The 18,340-nt window shown below is 53.4% G+C and overlaps 1 protein-coding gene across 2 annotated transcripts; it reads right to left on the reverse strand.

The window, feature by feature from the left end:
* Positions 1-648: 648 nt before the first annotated feature.
* Positions 649-16,585, reverse strand: FGF8 (fibroblast growth factor 8). 2 transcript variants are annotated; one of them, XM_084633980.1, is made up of 5 exons: positions 15,403-16,585; positions 15,205-15,241; positions 12,796-12,943; positions 6,901-7,007; positions 649-2,238 (listed from the first exon to the last, which is right to left on the reverse strand). In XM_084633980.1, exons 1-5 carry the CDS (start codon positions 15,432-15,434, stop codon positions 1,951-1,953), a joined length of 612 nt encoding a protein of 203 aa, XP_084490106.1. In that variant the 5' UTR covers positions 15,435-16,585; the 3' UTR covers positions 649-1,950. The 2 variants fall into 2 exon arrangements, with proteins under 2 accessions (XP_084490106.1, XP_084490105.1); XM_084633979.1 differs by having other exon boundaries at positions 12,796-12,976; positions 15,403-16,584.
* Positions 16,586-18,340: the final 1,755 nt, after the last annotated feature.

Here is an 18,340-nt window from a genome sequence, read left to right on the forward strand (position 1 = left end):
AGCCTGCTCCGAAAGCGAAAAAGCCCCTTTTCTCCCGACAAACTCTCAAGTCCTTGCTGACCTCAGTACAGGGCTCGCTTACTTTGGTGACTTGATCACAGTGGAAAAGTATCTTCACAGGGGAGAAAACACCAGGTGCTAAAGGACTCTTTAATCTAGCAGAGCCAAGTACAACAAGGATCAGTGGCTGGAAGCTAAAGCCCAACAAATTCCAATTAGAAACGAGGCGCAGATCCTGAACAGGGAGGGTGATTAACCACTGAAACAACCTGTCAAGGGTAGCGATGGGTTCTCCCTCTCTTGAACCTTCTAATCAAGACTGGCTGCCTCTCTGGAAGACGCTTGAGCCAGGATGAAATTCTACACCTGTGCTACACAGGAGGTCAGATTATGATCGGCTGGTTCCTTCTGGCCTTAAAATCTACGACTTTAAGTGGGGGCTGAACTCTTCAGAAAATCTGCTCCCAATCGCGTATGCTGAGCCCTTGGGACTCTGGCCCTAAAAGGCTGAACTCAGCAGCAGATCACTAAACCCCCCTGGTCCCACCAGTTCCAACCAGGTCCCGCATTTTCAGGCCTCACCCTGTTCCTCTCTAAAAGACGTCCTCCCCCTACCCTGCCCTTGAGCCCGGAAAGCAGACAAGCTCGTTCGTACTAATACAAATTTTAATGCACATATTAAATAAATATTTCAATCATTTCATATTAAATTTGTACACGACAAAAAAAAAAAAATCCTCAAGGAAACAAAAACAAGCAATCACAAAGACCGGATAAGAAGCCACCCGGGTTCCGGCTTTGATACGGTGTCTCTGTTCTTTCTCCCCATTAATAATCTTTTTAATATTATTTTTAACCCTTTGCAGAGTCCTCCTCCCAGGGCTTGGTTCAGAGCCAGGATGGCTGGAAAATTTCCCATCAATATTTTCCCCCCACAGGGAAACTGGGCATTTGACAAACTGAAGTTTGCCGTTAAAAATGGCCACTCTCCTCAGAGCAAACCCGTCTGTGGTGGCTGGGAAATTTGGCCTCAGAATGGAAAAAACCATTTTTTTTAAATTCAGCCAAAAACTGCTGAAAGTGTTTTGGTTTTTGGAATTTTTGTTTTAGCCACAAAAAAAAAAGGGCAGTTTTCAATGAAGAGTCACAATAGTTCGTGGGGACAAACCTCTCGTTCAGTCACCACCCCCTGCCCTGCCATCGCAGCTTTAGAAAATTCCCAGGTTCCTTTTGTTAACAGAGGTGCCATCTCCACCCAGGATTTTGCCTGGGGGCATCTCTATCCCCGCATCCGCTCCAGCCTCTTGCGGAAAGATGGGGAGCTGGGAAAGCAGCAGCGTTGTGGGATCAGAATAGTATCAAACCACCCCTTGTCCAGCTAAAGAAATAGCTATATCAATAGTGGGAAGCCACAGGCAGCCCAGTTACCACCAGAAACCCAACAGGCACCTGAGTAGAGCTGGGGAAAGAACCCAGGAGTCCTAGTTCCTAGTCTTCAAATCCCTCCCCCACCTCTTTTATTTCCCATCTTTTTTCTTTTCAAATCAGCCTCCAGTTCTTTATGTTAAGTCGTACTTTGGTCCCAGACTGGGGTGGGGTTTTGTTGTGGCTTGTTTGTTTTAAACCGATTTTTTCGCCCCCTTTCCCCTAGAGCTACAGAAATAAAACACAACCTCCAACCGGCTAGAGTGAGTCTACAGGAAGGGGCTTTCCCCGATCATGAGTCCTTGAACATGTCATTGCTTTTTTAACGTTGGAATACAAAAATAGAGCCTCTTTCTTTTCTCTTCTTGTGAAAAACAAAACAAAACAACTAGACCCGGTCATTTTTTTCCTCCTTTTTTTTCCTTTTTTTAATAACCATATAAAAAAAAGTCTCTAGTCACAGTCCAGCACATCCCTAGGCAGAGGAAAAGGGGGCGGGGCTCAGGAGGCAGGGGGCGGGGCAAGTCAGGGGCCCAGCCGAGGGCTGGAGTTTCGAGTCCTTTTACTTCTCCGGTTGAAGGGGTAATTGAGGAACTCAAAGCGTCTGTGGGGCTCAGTGGTCTGGTGGCCCTTGGGGAGCCTCTTCATGAAGTGTACCTCGCGCTGGTGCTGCCGTGTCTTGGAGCCCTTGCGGGGCCGGCCCTTGCGGGTGAAGGCCATGTACCAGCCCTCGTACTTGGCGTTCTGCAGCGCCGTGTAGTTGTTCTCCAGGACGATCTCCGTGAAGACGCAGTCTTTGCCTTTGCCGTTGCTCTGTGGAGGGGAAGAACGGGGACACAGATACAGTCAGCAATGGTTGGACTTCACTGTGGCCAGCCCCAGCTGCTCACAAAGCAGGAACCAGGCCCCCAAAATCATGAGACTGGCTTCAAAAAAGAGCTTTAAAAATAATAAATGCGGGAGTCTCCTTCTGAGCCTAGAGGGGTCACGTTCCCAAGCTTGTCTCGTCTCTACAACCACCAGGGAGAGAGAGACTAAAAACTTCCCTGTTTAAAAATGAAAGCTGGGATTCTCCTGTGATCCCCCAGCCCCAGGAGCTGGGCTTTAAGCAAAACAGCCAGTATCAGGAAACTCACAGTCGAGTCACACGATTTGGCAGTGCTGCGGTTTGTGCTGCCCGGAACCAAAGGACGTGGCCGTCTGCTCAGAAGTCAACCAGAACCTCTTTGCAGGAGTTGGTGGTATTTCCTGCTTCCAGCTAGGCCAGACACATCCCAGGACACTGGGAGCCAGGTTCCTAGTTCTGCTACCTTCGTCATTTTCCCTCCCTCATGGTTCCTACAGCTCTCTGCTCTGGGAAGCAGAACAAACAATAGCAAGTAACGCTGGCCTGATGTCTTTATTTCTGGTTCCCTACGTGCTTCACAAATCTGAATTGATGTAATTGTAATTTGTGTTGCAAAAAAGCATTTTTATAACTGTTTCACCAAGGGAGAAACTGAGGCATGAAGAGATTAGCTGACTTGCCCAACACCACCCCTGGCAGAGATGGAACTAGAACTCACGAGTCCCATCTCCTTGTTGCTCTCGCCCTTGGAAACACCCCCCCATCACTCAGGTCTGTATTTTAATGCTCTAACTCAGGGGTAGTCAACTGGTTTTTGTCAAGATCCAAATTTCTTGGTCAAGTTATAGTCAAGGTCCAGACTTCAGAGAAAATAATAAAAAAATAATAATAACGATAGGAAGTAAAAGATTTTGGGGTCCATCCAAAAGCTGGCGGTCCGGATTTGGCTGGCGGTCCGGATTTGGCTGGCGGTCCGGATTTGGCTGGCGGTCCGCCTTTAGTCCTCTATCCTCTCCTTTGATTGGCTCAAATAGCATCACATGACCACTTAATTTGCAACCGAGAAGTACGGCGCACGCTGAGGAGGCCCGCACGGCGCACTTCCCAGTCCCCGGGTGGCCGCAGTCCCGGTTAGGAGGAAGGTCTCACTTCCGCTATTTAAAACACCCTCGGGAGGAGTGTGACGGACAGGACCGGATGCTGCGCTGCAGATGGGACAACCCTGGCCCCAGGCTAGGGTGATTCCTCTGGCCCTGCTGTAACGCCTAGTGCCTGAGGCCAAGGCCAGGGCATGGCAGCACATTTCCAATGAGCAGGGAATAGTCTCTCTCGCTCTGAAATGCAACTCTGGGCAGCTCCCAGGGGCTGAGCATCTGCAGCTTCCCCTGACTGCAGCTGGTAGGCTGGGAGCTCAGCGCCTGTGAAAGCTCATGCCCGTGTGACACACCCATATACACACGTCCTGCCAGGCACCCTCCAGCCCCTAGCGTGTGTCATCGCCTGGAGCATGGAAGGAGCGTCGTCACGGGAGATGGGGCTGCACCCAAACAGCTCCAAACACGGCATCCTGATCCCAGATTTCCAGTGGGGCCCTAGGGGTTGGGCTCCAGCTACAAACCCCTCGAACCTGGAGGGGAGTTTGGCTACCAATCCAGACCTAGACTCAACTGCCCTGACAGTACAAACAGTTACACTCATGCACAGTGATACCCACACAAACAGCCCCATGGGGTAGGAGCTGTCCTCACTTGTCCATACAGCTCCTAGGCCAGTGGGGCCCTGATCCTGGAGAGGGCTCTGAAGGTGCTGGTGCAACATACTCCATCACAAGGGTCTGTACTGTCTTCCATATCCCTCCCGGCGTGAGCCTTAGGCTAGGTCTACACTGGCAATTGAGCAACAAAACATTTGTGGTTCAGAGGTGTTAAACCCCCCCCACACACACCCTGAAAGACAAAAGTTTTGCTGTGGCAAGTGCCAATGTGAACAGCGCGTTGTACAATGCAAACGCTGCTCCTTGGGGTGGAAGGATTTGCCGACAAAGAGCGGCTACACTGCCCGACGTTTAGCGACGCGGCTGTGTCGTGTAGACAGAGGCATCGTGACCGCGGGCCAGCTGGGCAGGCAGAGGGAGAGAAAGAGACCGGAACTGATAGAGGTGTAAAACTCAACCCGCCAGGACTAGAAACGAGCTGGAGTCTCTAGCCCTCCTGGCTGGGATGAAACAGGCTCCTGAGACATGGAGCTGAATGGGATCTGGGGCAGCCCTGGCGTAAACCGGCGACCAGTCCAGATCTCCCGTGCTGGAGCCGCTCTGATTCTGAAGCCCAGATTAAAAGGGCTGCAAATCGGAGGCTGGAAAGCGGCAAAAGAGGCATTAGAAAGAGGGCGAAATCCTGGCCCAAGTGAAGTCCGGGGGAGTTTTGCCCCCAAAGCGGGGGAGGGGTTCACCCACAGGTTTTATTGTAATAGGCTGAATCCTTCCCGCTGGAGTAAGGACAGAGTAAAAGGGGAGTAAGGAGCCAGCATCTGGCCTGACAACAGCAGCGCCTGGCATTTCTGGAGCAGCCACTAAGATGCTCATGGACAGTGCTGGAGGACATGCGGGGATCGCTTCACCAACTGCAGAAGGGAAACTGGCTCTGGGGTGAAGCATGGAGCTGGTTAGCCACACACAGCAACACTACATAACAAGTTAGGACAGGATGCACAGAGTGCGGGGCCCAGATGGCACCAGAGCTCTCGGAAGGCAGAGTGTCATTTCCCAAGCTGGACCCCAGCGTTTATAGTCTGGGTCCTGAGACGAATGCCCTGGGATCCCCAGTGAGCAGGAGCGGCCTGAGCAAGCTGTTGGCCAGTCCGAGCTCTTGCAGCAAGGGGCAGGCAGCATCATATATACACCTGACGCCATGTGCCAGAAACGGGGAGAGTCCTCAGACTCGAGGTGAAGCCTCCCTCTCCAAACCCCTGGGCTCCCTGGGGGGCTGGGCACTGCTTGAGCTCCCGGCGCACTAGCTGGTTAGACAACGTTTGGCTCCTTTCAGGGGCCCCGCACCCTGATCTGCGCCCCTGCGCTGTGTTGCTGACGGCAGCCGCATGTGAGCAGTGAGATCAGGCACCCAAGCTGGTGGCAGGATCTGGACAGCGCAGGGAGCTCATCATCCCTCACAGCCAGATCACACCTGCAACATCCGGAAAGAAATGGCCGCGGGGAAGAGAAGCGGGTGGGCAGGGCAGGCACTTAATGTCCGGCAGCAGAGCCAGGCCAGCTCATAATGTCCGGCAGCAGAGCCAGGCCAGCTCAGAGTCAGGGAGGAGGGGAAAGGGGACAGGGCGGCATCACTGCAAGGTGGAGAGAGAAATCAGATTTAAGCAGTTGCACTAAGCCTTCCTGCTCCAGACCAGGATCTGGGGAAGGATGGACGGGGCTGGGAATGTGGGCCAGGAGGCGCAGTTTGGCGCATGCGATCGCGCGTGTACTCGCCATTCACGCAGGCAGCTAACGAGCCTGTGGCCAGCCAAGCCCCTGGCGGAGTGAGCCTGCGAGCGAGACACCTGGCGCACACCTGCCGGGCTAAGCCAGGCAGGCGCAAATCTCTGCAGAACTGCCACTCTCCCTGGCTAGCTGACGTGAGCCATGGGAATATATAACAGGACACCGTCCCCTCCTGGCTACCCCATGGCTGCGCTGGCGAGTTGAGAGGAGGAACTGTCACAGTAGCTCTAGGCCCAGCGTTACCTCCTCCCACAGGAACTTCTTCACGCCAGGCCAGGGTTCCCCAGCGCTGGGATTCCTGCATGTGCAGAACCAACTCTGGTGCCCCAGAGCGCTGCAATCAGGGGCCGGCGCAGGAATTCCTCACGAGCCAGATCCTCTGCTGGTGCAAATCAGAGTCTACAGATCGCAACGGCACGCCACCGATTTGCACCAGCCGCCGGGTTTCTTGTGTCTAAACTAGGCTCCTAAACCAGGGTCTGCCCGAAGAGCAGTGAAATAAACGTGTGTGAAGCTATGGAGAGAGGGAAGAGGAGATAATGGGCCCACAGGGATGAGAGCCCAAGAAATGCCAGTCTAGGTACATGCAAGTGGGGGCAGGGGCAGAACAGGGGGTGGCTGGTTGAGCTGGCATCACTCGCTCCTGCCAGCAGCTGTTCAGAGGGCCTGGGGACGAGAGTGCAGGAAGCAGCTACCGGTGCAGGTCTGTGCATTGCCTGATCCCCCTCGGTCCCCCCCAGATGAGTGCCAGGGAAGGAGAGTAACACAAAACCTTCCCACCGATCCTGGCCCGAAAGTGGAGTTTACCCTCCCGCTGCCCCGAAGAGCAGCTCCCCCATGGGGAAGGAAGCGTTGGGGGTTCAGGGGCCATGCACAGGATGGGCCAGCCCCACGGAGCAGCTGAACGCTCTGGGTGCTGGTCCCAGATCATCAGAGCAGGCCAGCTATTTGTGAGGAGAATCATGGAATTCGCCCCCGTGACGCCCAGCTTGACAGCCCCATCGCCTCCTTGATCCCCACAGCCAGGTTCTCCCCTTCCCCTACCCCTCAGGGGCCTCTGGATCAACACCTCCCTCTGTCCATCCCCCTCTTCCCTGTGGGGCACTGAGTTCCCAGGCCTGCCACCCCTTACCTTGCCAATCAGCTTCCCCTTCTTGTTCATGCAGATGTAGAACCCGGTCTCAGCCCCTTTGATGCGCACGCGGCTCCCGAAGGTGTCCGTCTCAACGATGAGCTTGGCTGGCAGGAAGGAGAAAGGCCAGGTCATAGCGACGGGCTCCAGCAGGCACCCTCCACACCGCTCCCCACATGGAGGGAATGCACCGATCCACGGCCCCCACACTGCCGGTACCCGCACCTGACTCTGAGCACACCAGGACCACCGTCGGCTTCCTGTTACGCCCGGGCTAGATCAGCAATCCAGCCGCACCAGAACCAGCACAGAGCGACGGCCCAGCTAGCCAGGCGTCCCACCTCTGGCCAACACTAGATGCTTTGGAGGACGCTGCACAAGCCCCAGAATGCACCTCTTGCTAGGCCAGGCTATGCCGAAGGGCCCGTATTGGACAGAGAGAGGTGCCTCACTGTCAATCTCACAGGAAGGGCACTGCCTGGGACTAAGAAGACCACAGATTCCCTGGCTGACCATGGTACAATCCCTTAGTGATTCCATGCCTCAGTTTCCCCTCTGTGAGAAGGAGATGATGGCACTTCCCTGCCTCACAGGGAGGCTGGGAAGATCAATAAGATCGTGATGCTGTGATACTGAGAGCACAGGGGCCGTGTCAGTACCCCAGGCATCTAGACTTTAGTTGGGAGCTGCAATCTAGATAGCTGGAGAGAGCAAAGTCACCCTGGATGCTAACTCAGCACCAAAAGGACAGGCAGGGAGGCAGATCTGGGAACTGAATCCAAGCCAAGGGGAAGGAAGGGGGAGCTGCTTAACCCTCCTTGCATCTCCTCCCCTTGCGGTTCAGGCCCTCGCTCCGTCACTCAGCGCGGCAGGCCCGAGCGGGCGGAGGGGGCCTCTCTCTGCGGTGACTTTGTGGCTGGCAGGGGAGACACCAACGGGCACGGCCACCCTGCTAATGTGTTTCACCTTTGCGCGAGTTGAGGGGGCATATTGATTCGGGCTCCATGTTTTAATGGAGCCATCGATCGGCGGCCGAAGGAGCGATGCAAATCGCCGATCGATGGCACGCCTATAAATAGACCTGTCACCATCTCGTCCCTGCCTCCTCCCTGGGAGCGCGAGGGCCGGAGCTCAGCCGCCCAGAGCAGGGAGCTCCCCCCAGTACTTCAGTCTTGTTGATGCTGCCAGCAGAGAAAGCTTCTTGCAGTGGGAGCTACAGGAAAGCCCAGCAGGGACCTGCTCTTAAATATCCACTGGCCTGATCCGATCTCACCCTCCTGCAAAGGGGGAGTAAGTCTCTCAAGGTCAATGACGCTGCCCGGGGTGAATGGGAGGAGTTAAGCCTATAACTATAGGATGCAACTGACATGAAACAGGAGCAGGTCTACTCTCCTGAATCAGCTGAGCAGCTGCCCCCGTCACAGCCCCCGGGTGAGGCTGGCAGGATCGGGCCCTCGTGACACTGTAGTAATCTGGGGAGCTGGTGACTAGCGCCTCCCACAAGAGCTGTCGCTGACGTTTGCACTTCATGGCCTTGAGGTTTGAGCACCCACAAGGGCCTCTGGGATCACTGAGTGAGCGCTAGGTGTCACGCAACCTACGCTCACCTGCGACAAGCGAACGGGCAGGCTTGTATTGGCCCGGGACAGGCGGACCAGTCGCCACGATCTGGCATTGTCAGCTCAGCGCAATGGATCTCCCGCCACACCTTCAAACCAAGGCTCTCAAAGCCCCTTGCAAATATTGCTTCATTGAGCTACATTAATTAGCTGAATCAGCAACAATCACCCCCGTCTTACAACGCACAGAGGGACGTAATGACGTGCCCAAGTCATTGGTGTGGCCAGGAGTTGAAGCCAGGAACACCTGGGCTCCAATCACTAGAAGAGCCTCTCTCCCCTCCACAGGACTCTGTCCTTTTGCAGACGCCTCCCATGCAAGAACTGCTCTCTCTTTTGTTTTGGCCTTGTGTTGCTTGCAGTCCGACAGCTCCTGTGTTCTGCCCCAGAGGCAGCTCCACTTCAGGGGGCGAGCGAAGCGATCAGCGCTGTGGTTTGGACTGGTTCTGGTGGTGCTCTGGGATCCTTGGGGTTGCAGGCACTGGATTGATGCGAGGGGCTGGGGCTTTTTAGAGAGGATACAAAACTACCTTTGAAAACCCCAGGGAAGAATTGCACAAAGAGTCCACGCTATTATTAACACCCCCCTGGAATGGCAGCCAGACTGGGACCAGTCTGGGACAGGGACTGCCTTCCTTGTGATTAATCTGTACAGCGCCTTGCACAGGGCATTGGAGTCCCTGGGCACTACCAGAATGCCACCACTGCCCCCGAGGTCACTGAAGCAAAGGGAAGTGATGGGTCTCTGGGCAGGTCCTGCCCTTTAACCTCTCCAGGCTAGCTAGCACCCGCATGCTGCCCGCCAGCCAGGCCCTGCCCTCAGAATCCTACGCTATTCAGTCACGACAGGACAAGTCAGAGTCTGAGCTGCCAGCCTGGCACACCAGCTCACCCTGCAGCCGCAGTTAAGAAAGCCCGTTGCAAATCATCACCAGGAGCCAGACCCCCGCTAAAAGAGGGACTTCGACACAGAGGGAAGCCTCAGCCAGGGGGCCAACTCCTCCTTTCCTGCAGGTCAGCTAGACAGATGGGAAGGCTTCAGCGAAGCAAGGTCCACTGAACAAGCGGGAACACTTGTCCAAGACCCCCAGCCTCACAATGCCAGCACAGCCTCCCACCCCAAAACGGTCCAGACTGAGCCTGATGCCCTGCTGTGGATCTGGCCTTCAAAGCCCACTGGTACCAAACCCGCTTGGACTGGGTCTCTCCCACATGGGCAAGCTGAACTTTGAATTGATGAGCTATGATGCCTATCCTCCTCCCCTCGCCCCCGTCACACCCCCTCCACCTCCTCTCCTTGGATCGGCACCTCCCAGAATGCACCAGCACCATCCAAACATCTCCAAAAATACAACTTGAGCCGAGGCTCCCTGGAACAGAGTCCCTGCAGCGGGGACCCCTTAGTGATCTGCCTCTGGAGGGGGCCAGGGGAGCGAAATTGATCGGAGAGGCAGTAAAAGGTTTAAAGAGCATTGATTTTCTTTCCCTTTGCTAATCGATCGACAGATCGGGGGGGGGGGGAGAGGAGGGAGTGGAGGAAAGCCTGAGGAAAAGCGGCACAAACCCACAGCTTTAAAGATGCACATCTCTTTCCTCTCCGCCTCCTCCCCTGATTTATAGCCCTGTTGGTTGCTTTTGCTTCCCCGCACCAGCCTGGCCGGGGAGCCGCTCTGATGCCGGGCAGCTGCTCACGCCGAGGGCCCTGTAAGCACTCAGCTCCAGAGAGCAGCTCGATAGAAACAATAGGGGTGCAAAAGAAAAGACGAATCCCAGCCCGTCCCAGGGACACGCAGATCCCAGGGCTGTACGCTGGATTCGGGCAACCTGCGCCCTTCCAGAACCAAATTCCCCAGCCCCAAAAGATGCAGCCTGGAATAAATCATACAGAAATCAGAGCACTTTGGGATCGTTGCTGGGGGATCCAGCACCATTTCTGAGTCACTTGGCCTGCGGACATTGTAATCCGGATTAAAGCCGCTCGGGGTTGTTTTTTGCCAAAGATGCAGCTCAGGAAGGATGAGGAGGGCTTTATGATCCATCCCACTTTGCCCATAATTAAAAAGTCGGTCAAATATTGACAATTAAGACAAATAACCGTGAACAGTACACGACATTAAGTCAGCAGTAAAAACGTCACAGCGGGGAAAGCGGTCAGTTGTGGAAATAAATCAACCCTTTTATTCCCATCCGAAAAATATAATCCAAATGCTTTTCATTTTTAAATTTTTCTTAAAGGGGATTTTTAAATAACAGTTGTTGGGGTTGACTTTTTTAAAAAAAAAAAAAAAAAAAAAAAGCTTAACATATTCAACTCTATTCTTTCACGTAAGTGACAGATTTATCCCAGTAAAATTATGTTTCATGCTAAAACTTTGAAGGGAAAGTGGCTACGTAAATGCTGAAAAAATGCAGCGAGACACACTTGATCCTCTAACTGGACTGCGAAGAGGAGAAAGTATTCAGGAAATGTTAAAAAAGGTGAAAGTCAGAAGAGTTTTAATAGCTCTTCCAGACATGGGGGTCTCTCTAGAGATTCATATAGAACAACCCTGAACCTCTATCTTAACATTTACAGACTTGCAACTCTTTTAAAACTTTACATCTGAAAAACTGCTTGTACTTTTTCTGGTTTAGATCAGTCTTCGTTTTTCTTCTTAGCTCTTCAAATGCTTAACCTTTTTTATTACTTTTTAATAGAGGTTTTCACACTGCCACTAGCCCTCCCCCCTCTTGCTGGCTTTGTTTAGCTTGGTCATTATTTAAATTTGCAATAGCTGCTCTTCTTTTATATATATATATATGTATGTGTGTGTATATATATATATTTTTTTTTTAAAAACAAGAAGAGATTTTTTTCATTTCCTGGGAAATAATCTAATACCCTTTCAACCTGGAGCTGCTTTATGCCAGGGCTATTTCATTTGAAAGGTTAATACAGAGCAAGATGTGGAATCCACACTTAGCTCTAACTATTAAAGTTCATCATAAAATTTTCAGCCAAACCAAAATATATATATTTTCCGCTAATCTCTCTGAGCAAGAAAGGGAAATTGCAGCTAATACCAAAGAAAAACAGTAAAGATTCGAATGTGTAGCACATATAAATACGTACACATACAACAGACATGAGCGTCTCCTGCCTCTGAAAGAACAGGAGGACTTGTGGCACCTTAGAGACTAACACATTTATTTGAGCATGAGCTTTCGTGAGCTACAGCTGAAAGTGATGATGAAGTGAGCTGTAGCTCACGAAAGCTCATGCTCAAATAAATTGGTTAGTCTCTAAGGTGCCACAAGTCCTCCTGTTCTTTTTGCAGATACAGACTAACACGGCTGCTACTCTGAATCCTGCCACTGAATTCACCAGGAGCGGGAGCCAGCCTGTACCCTCATAGCTGCGTCCCACATGGGCGCAGAGACTGCCAAAGGCCTGCATCAATTTAGAGGGTCCCCAGCTCTGCTAAGACCCCTGACTTCCTGTATGTGTTTGACCATTTGATTGTGTAATTAACACACATGATCAAAGTATTTAGACTTTCACACTTCTTGGGGCTGCTCTGTCACACTCTTTCCCCTCTGAGAGTGAAAGCTGCAGGGACTGGTGTCTTTCCATGGGTGCCCTGTCAAAGGCCCCATCTGGGAGGCTCTAGGAATGGAACACCCTTGCAGGTGGCAGAGAGAATCCGTCTCTAGACTGATCTCCAATTCCAGAGCCTCCTCGCTTTTGTCTCTGGAGCTACACTGCAGTCCTCTTCACCTCCTCCCTCCTCCCTCTCTGTACCTTAGCTCCGGGCTAGCCCGGATGGGTGTGGAAGTCTGGGGCACAGAGTATATTTAAGGGAAATACCACTCCCATTCAGAGGTTAGTTCTAATTTGGCCCCCCTTCCAACAAATCAGTAACTCATTTCTGTTTCTTTGAAGGGACTGTTTGCAGCCATCTCTGTCCTGGAGCCCAGCCTGCCACCGGCTGCAGCAGCCATCGAATGGCAGGCCCGCAACGCACCCGGGGTCAGGTGTAAAAAAACCCCCACAGCTCCTATTCCCTCCTTGTCACTTGGAACACACCTTGACACTTGGCTCACATCAGAGCTAAGTCTTATTATAAACAATTGACCCCCATGTTCTCCCTTTGCAGGACCCCACGACCCAAACGATTTCAATTATTCCTGGCTCACAAATGGGACGGGAACCATCCGTTACTATGCTGCACTGGTAACACTCCCCCATCACTGTCTGTTCCCCCGCCCCCACATGCACCCCGTCATGTGCCCTTACCATGAGCGTCCCCGTCCTCGGCCATGGCATTGATTTTCTTGTTGTCCAGGACTTGCACATGCTTCCCGCTGGTCCGGCTGTACAGCTGGTAGGTGCGGACGAGCCGTCGGCTGAGCTGGTCCGTCACCAGGCTCTGCTCCCTCACATGCTGTGTAAAATTAGGTGGGGACTGAACAGTTACCTTTAGGAAATTAAAAAATATACAACACACCATTATAATCTCTGCTCCTCCGAGGGGCTAATGGGCTGTGTGACAGTCGCTGGCCTCCAGCGGGGGGTGACGCGGCAGCTAGTTTGTATGGTGCAAAGCCAGGATCACTATGGGTTGTAGCACTCATACCGTGCTTTCCAATGTACAGCACTGCACAAACATCGACCAGCGGCGAGAAGGAAATCACTGGCTCCAGGCGTGCGCGGGCGATTATAGTTTGGCAGGGCGGATTCTGACCGTAGTTATGGCAGTTTTAGAACTAGTGTCATTCCATTGACTTCAGAGGAGTTACTACGGATTTATACGGTTGGAAACCAGATCAGACTCCAGGCTGGTGCATACTGAGGAGCAAACTCCTCTCTCATTTACGCTGTCAGCCATCAAGCCACTGACTCTGAGGGAGTTACTCCAGATTTACCTCCCAATTGACAGCAGGATCTGTACCACTACATGATACAGCGTCCTTACATCGTCCATGGGAAGAGAATGGTTCGCGCATTTTGTAACCACGGTCCTAAGGTGTCACCTAGCCATGTGCATGTATATATAGGTAATATCGTTCCCATTCGTTTTTAACAACTGCTTTTCTCTCTGGCCCTTTGCTCTTTATTTTTCTGCTCTTTCAAACAACCCCCTTCTAATTTTTGAGTCCTCGTTCAATGAAAACCCACCGATCATGGCAGAGCCCTGAACTGCTCCAAGGGAACCGTGCCTGCGACCAAAATAACCGATGGCACAGAAAGCAAACACAGCCACAAATTATCTCCCAACTGGACTCAGCCCTGTATAGCAGCCACGGCAGTTTGCAATTGTTTTTCCCTCTAATATTTATGAACGGCTCCATTTCCACCGAGCCCGGCAAGGGATTTCCCACCAGCAGCCACCCCCTCCCAAACATTCCAACTAAACAGAAACCCGTTACTGACCCAGTTCTCTACAGAACCAGCTGTGCCACTGATGGGCTTTTGTTCCCGGTCAACAATTTGGGGAGCACCAAATCTGCTTTTCCTCTGCCAGTCAAGTCTGCTCAGAATTCCCTGGCCCTGGGCTCAAATCCCTCTTTTAAGTCTGAAAGGTTTTGCTTGCCCCTGACATTTATAAAGACGTATTCTGAGCAAATGTTGAGGAGATCGCTGTTCTCAGCATCACCCGAGCCCCCCGCCCCACCTCCATGTCAAACATGAAGGATTCCTCCCTGCTATCAGAACAGCCACTGCTTCCCCAAAGCTGAGTTTATATAGATATCTCTCCCTGACAATTTAATCTCTCTCTCTCTCTCTTTGTGTGTGTGTTTCCTATGGATGTTTTTTGGATAATATCTCTAGGTTCTCTTGCCAACTCTGATGAGGGTACCATGTGGAGAAGAGGATTGCCTGCCATACGGCTATTTGGTCTCCATCTGATACTCCAAAATATTGCAACTATGTTTTAACACAACTCCTTCTCGCAGGGTTGGCTCTGTTCCCTTTGCTTTCCACCCCCTTCATGCCGGAATTGTTATTTTTCCAAGCTTCCAAAATTGTAGATCAATGTCCTTTTTAAACAAAACCTCCCACCTGTAACGTCTCGATTGTTCCCACCCTGGGTTTGAAATCTGAGGGACCGCAATTCCCCGAGGTGGATTTTGCACAGCATCGAGCTGTGCTGAGGACGGGCTGTTGAATATATTCACAACACGATTCGAAGCTTTAGCCATCAGAAAGAGTGACGCTAAAGACTGACATTATGGGCTGGGCCAAATCAGATTTTTTTCTTTTTTTTTTTTTTTAAAAGTGAAGGCGTGTGTATAAAAAAAGACCCAATAGTGGAAAACCCACAATGCTACTTGCAATTAAAATAACCAAGCCACATACAAGTGGCTCTAATTTCAAGCAATCAACCTATACTTCCTGCTTTGTCTTTTGGCTCTTCTTCTCATTTCATTTCTTAAATCTGCAGCCTGCAGTAAGTAACCTTTTCTCCTTGAACCTCCTACAAATGGATTATTTTCCCTGGACCTTGGTGTAAAATAACTCTCCTTTCTGCCTCGTGTCTCCTGGGTCAAGAGTTACCACCAGTTTCCCCCTTCTTCCGAAAACTCCCCTTGGATTATTATTATATTTTTGTTAAAAAGCAGATTTGGCTCTGGAACAATTAAACAACAAGATTGTTTTTACTGGTTGGCTTCAAAGAAAGAAAGAATAAAAGAAGATACTTACCTGAGCTTGTAAGGAGAGGACAAACAAGTGCAATAACCTAAAATGGGGGGGTGGGGGAGAAAAGGGAAGGGGGGAAAAAAAGAGGTGTGAAGTGATTGCTTTGAAATGGAGCTGAAATAAATGTGGAAAATAAAGGCAGGGGGGTTTGCACCAGGGCTGGGGGAGGGAAAGCCGACAAATTCAGCCGAGATTACTTACAAATAGCTCAATACGGAGGAGGAGGGCTCCATCCTGGACTGAGCGGGTAGACAGAGCTGTAACTTTGTCAGAGGTGGGCGGCTGGTGCTGGGGGGGGGGGAAGGGGGGGCTTAAAGGGCTTTTCCAGAACGGTCCTTTCCTTGATGGTGTTGCAAAAAAATATATTAAAGATTCAGTGGGGCCCAGGGGCGCGTCCCCCCCAAACCAGCCGGCCGCAAGCAGGGAAGGCTACTCAGTGCAGGGGGCCCCGGCTGGCTCGCCCGCCCATCCTCCTGCAGCTCCGATCGCAGGGGGGGGACGGGGACTAGAAAGGTGGTTGTGGGGCGGCGGGACGGGACGGGCGAAATCTTCCAGTGCCCCCGGGGGCAGCTCCGGGAGCGCAGGATCTGAGCCGCGAGTGGGGAGCCCGCGGTGCGCCCCAGCGAGGAGGGGGGACGTTGGGGTGCAGGTGGAGGGTGAATCGAGGGGGCTCCCCCCTTTTATGGCTGAATGCTGAGAAACCCTTGAAAGCGGCCGGCGCTACGGCGGGGCTGGTCCCGGGGCGCGCCCTGTCCGTGCGCCCAGGCGGCCCCCCTCTCCGCCGGCTGGCGGGAGGCTCCCCCGGCCCTTCTGCGGGGCTCTGCTCCGCTGCCACCCGCGACTGGGGCGGCTTTGGGTGCGGGGCAGCCGGCCACGGGGGGACTGACGGGAGGCGAAGCGAGCCCCGGCTTTAAAAGGGCCGGGCGAGGGGCGCAGGTTGGCGAGGGGCGCAGGGGCCCCGGGGCATGGCTGGCAGAGAAGAGCCACCGGCTGGATCCGAGCCCACGGGCCCCAGGCGCGCAGGGGAAGGCGGCTCGGGCTGGGCTGGGCGCGGCGTGTCCCGCTCTCCGCATGGGCTGGGGGGGTCCTGCTGGCGGGCGGCGGGGTGGGGGGCAGGCTGGTGGCGGAGGCTCCCCGGGTGATGGCCCCGTGTGGGGACGGACGGTGGCGTGTGGCTCGCTCCTCTCCCGGCGCAAAGTGTGGGAGTGAAGCTGGTCCCTCCTCTCGGCTGCAGCTCTCCAATGTCAGACCCCCTTCCCCTCTGGCCTGCGGAACCAGCCCCTCGCCTCCCGGCCTGTGCAGCGCAGGGCACCCCGCTCCGCCGCGGAGGGGCAGGGAGGAGGGGCTGGGAGCGGAAACCTGCAGGCTGCCCGGGCAGGAGGCAGTTAAAGGGGGGGGCGAGCGGGGGAGGGCGGGGGGCTGTAGGGTACAAGCGGGTGCTGGGGAAAGGGGCTTGTGGGTTAGAGCCACAGCAAGCCTGGGGGCGGGGAGTGTGCAGGGGTTGTGAGCATGCACACGTGTGTGTCAAGGAGCAGAGGTGTGCTTGGGAGAGGGACGGGATGGGGGGGGCTGGGGCTGAGCCCACACAAGTCATCAGTGGGTGCAGTGCAGACCTACACACCGCAACAGAGAAACGCCAAGATCCCTTTACAGAAAAAAGACCTTGGAAAAAACAAACCCCAGGCTAGATGGGGGGAAATACTGGACAGAAACAAAAGGAGCAGCCGGCTGGGGGCTGCTGTTCTCAAGGAAGGCTAAAGGCTGAATATATGCCGCCTACCCTGCCACCTGTGGACCCTCACTGGCCGCAGTGGTGCTGCCCTGTGAGAGCCAGGCTGAGTTTGGCTCTGAACCAGGTCCATGTGTCTGGACTGACTGAGGATTTGGGAGGGGGATTAAGAAGAGGGGGGCCAAAGAGAAGGAAAGCAATGTAACACCCCAGGCAGCTGGGAAGAGCAGAGTGTTGCAGAAGGAAGAAAACATTTTCATTTCTAACACAGAGAGAAAGGGCCAGACACCCAGGGCACTACAGAGGTGCCCAGAAATGCCCCTGTGCCCATCAGAGTCTCATCCCTTCTCTTCCATGGGATGGGGGCCAGATTCTCTTTGTGCTTTGAGATTCCCAAAGCAGAAACTTTCCCCTTCGAAACCCAAGAAAGCCTTTTGGGGATAGGGGCTGAAAGTCTGGAGGTCCTGCTTTGAGCAGGGGGTTGGGCTAGATGACCTCCTGAGGTCCCTTCCAACCCTGATAGTCTATGATTCTATGAACCCAGACACTGTTTCCGCCCCTTATCCCCAAATCCTAACCTGGCTGCAAGCGCCTTCCCCATTCGGCAGCGCTACCAACCAAGGCTCTTGTCCAGCAAAGCACTTAAAGTACCTGCTTAAAGTTAAGTACCTGCTTAAGTGCTTTCCTGAAGAGGGCTGGTTTCCTCAATGATGGCCTATCAGCTTGGCCAGAGATACATACACTGAGCGTGTCTATGAATGCATGCACAGACACGGAGATCTGCATCATCCCCACCAACCTGCGGCCTGCAGGGTTTGTAGTTACACTGTTCTGTAGCAACAGCCCAGCCCCTGCCATGGGCCTGTGCCCGCTGCAGTGCTTGGTCCATTCCCCTAGCAGTTGTTCTAAGGGGCCAGCCTGCAGATAGCACACCCAGCTCTGGCTGCTCTGTGTCTTTGTGGATTGGGGCAGACGGTGGGAGGCTGCCGTTCTAAGTGTGAGACATTAAAAGGATTACAGTGGAGAACAAGAGTTTTGGGGGCAGAAAACTGTCAACAAATAAATAAGCTGCAGGCCCCGTGGCCTTCACGCCTAATGGAACATTCTTTGCCACACTCCCCCAACACACACAAATACACACAGGCGGCACCGATGCCCAGCAACCCCAAACGACAAGCGGTGCCAGTCTTGGGATGGGGGGGTGCACGTGAGGAGCCAGCAGCAGCAAAGGAAGCCCCTGGAGACCCCCTGGCCGCCTCCCCCGACATGTTATTTACCCTCTGCTGCTATCTCAAGCCCAAACACAACAAACAGAGAGGGGGGTCGAGAGGGATCCCAGTGCTGGGAGAATTCAGAGAGCGGCACACCTTGTGCTCTGGGGTAATTCTATCCCCGCTGCCTGCTGATAAG

Source organism: Lepidochelys olivacea, assembly GCF_965140295.1.
Source record: "Lepidochelys olivacea isolate rLepOli2 genome assembly, chromosome: 7".
In the NCBI taxonomy this organism is placed as follows: domain Eukaryota; kingdom Metazoa; phylum Chordata; order Testudines; family Cheloniidae; genus Lepidochelys; species Lepidochelys olivacea.

What these genes read in the sequence shown, in the direction of transcription:
- FGF8 (XM_084633979.1), bottom strand. Translation starts at nt 15,434, where the DNA reads ATGGAGCCCTCCTCCTCCGTATTGAGCTATTT. An exon ending in CGAGGACGGGGACGCTCATG is followed by an intron (nt 7,008 to 12,795) that starts GTAAGGGCACAT and finishes CCTTCCTGCCAG; the next exon opens with CCAAGCTCATCGTTGAGACG. An exon ending in AGGGGAAGCTGATTGGCAAG is followed by an intron (nt 2,239 to 6,900) that starts GTAAGGGGTGGC and finishes TCCCCTCCACAG; the next exon opens with AGCAACGGCAAAGGCAAAGA.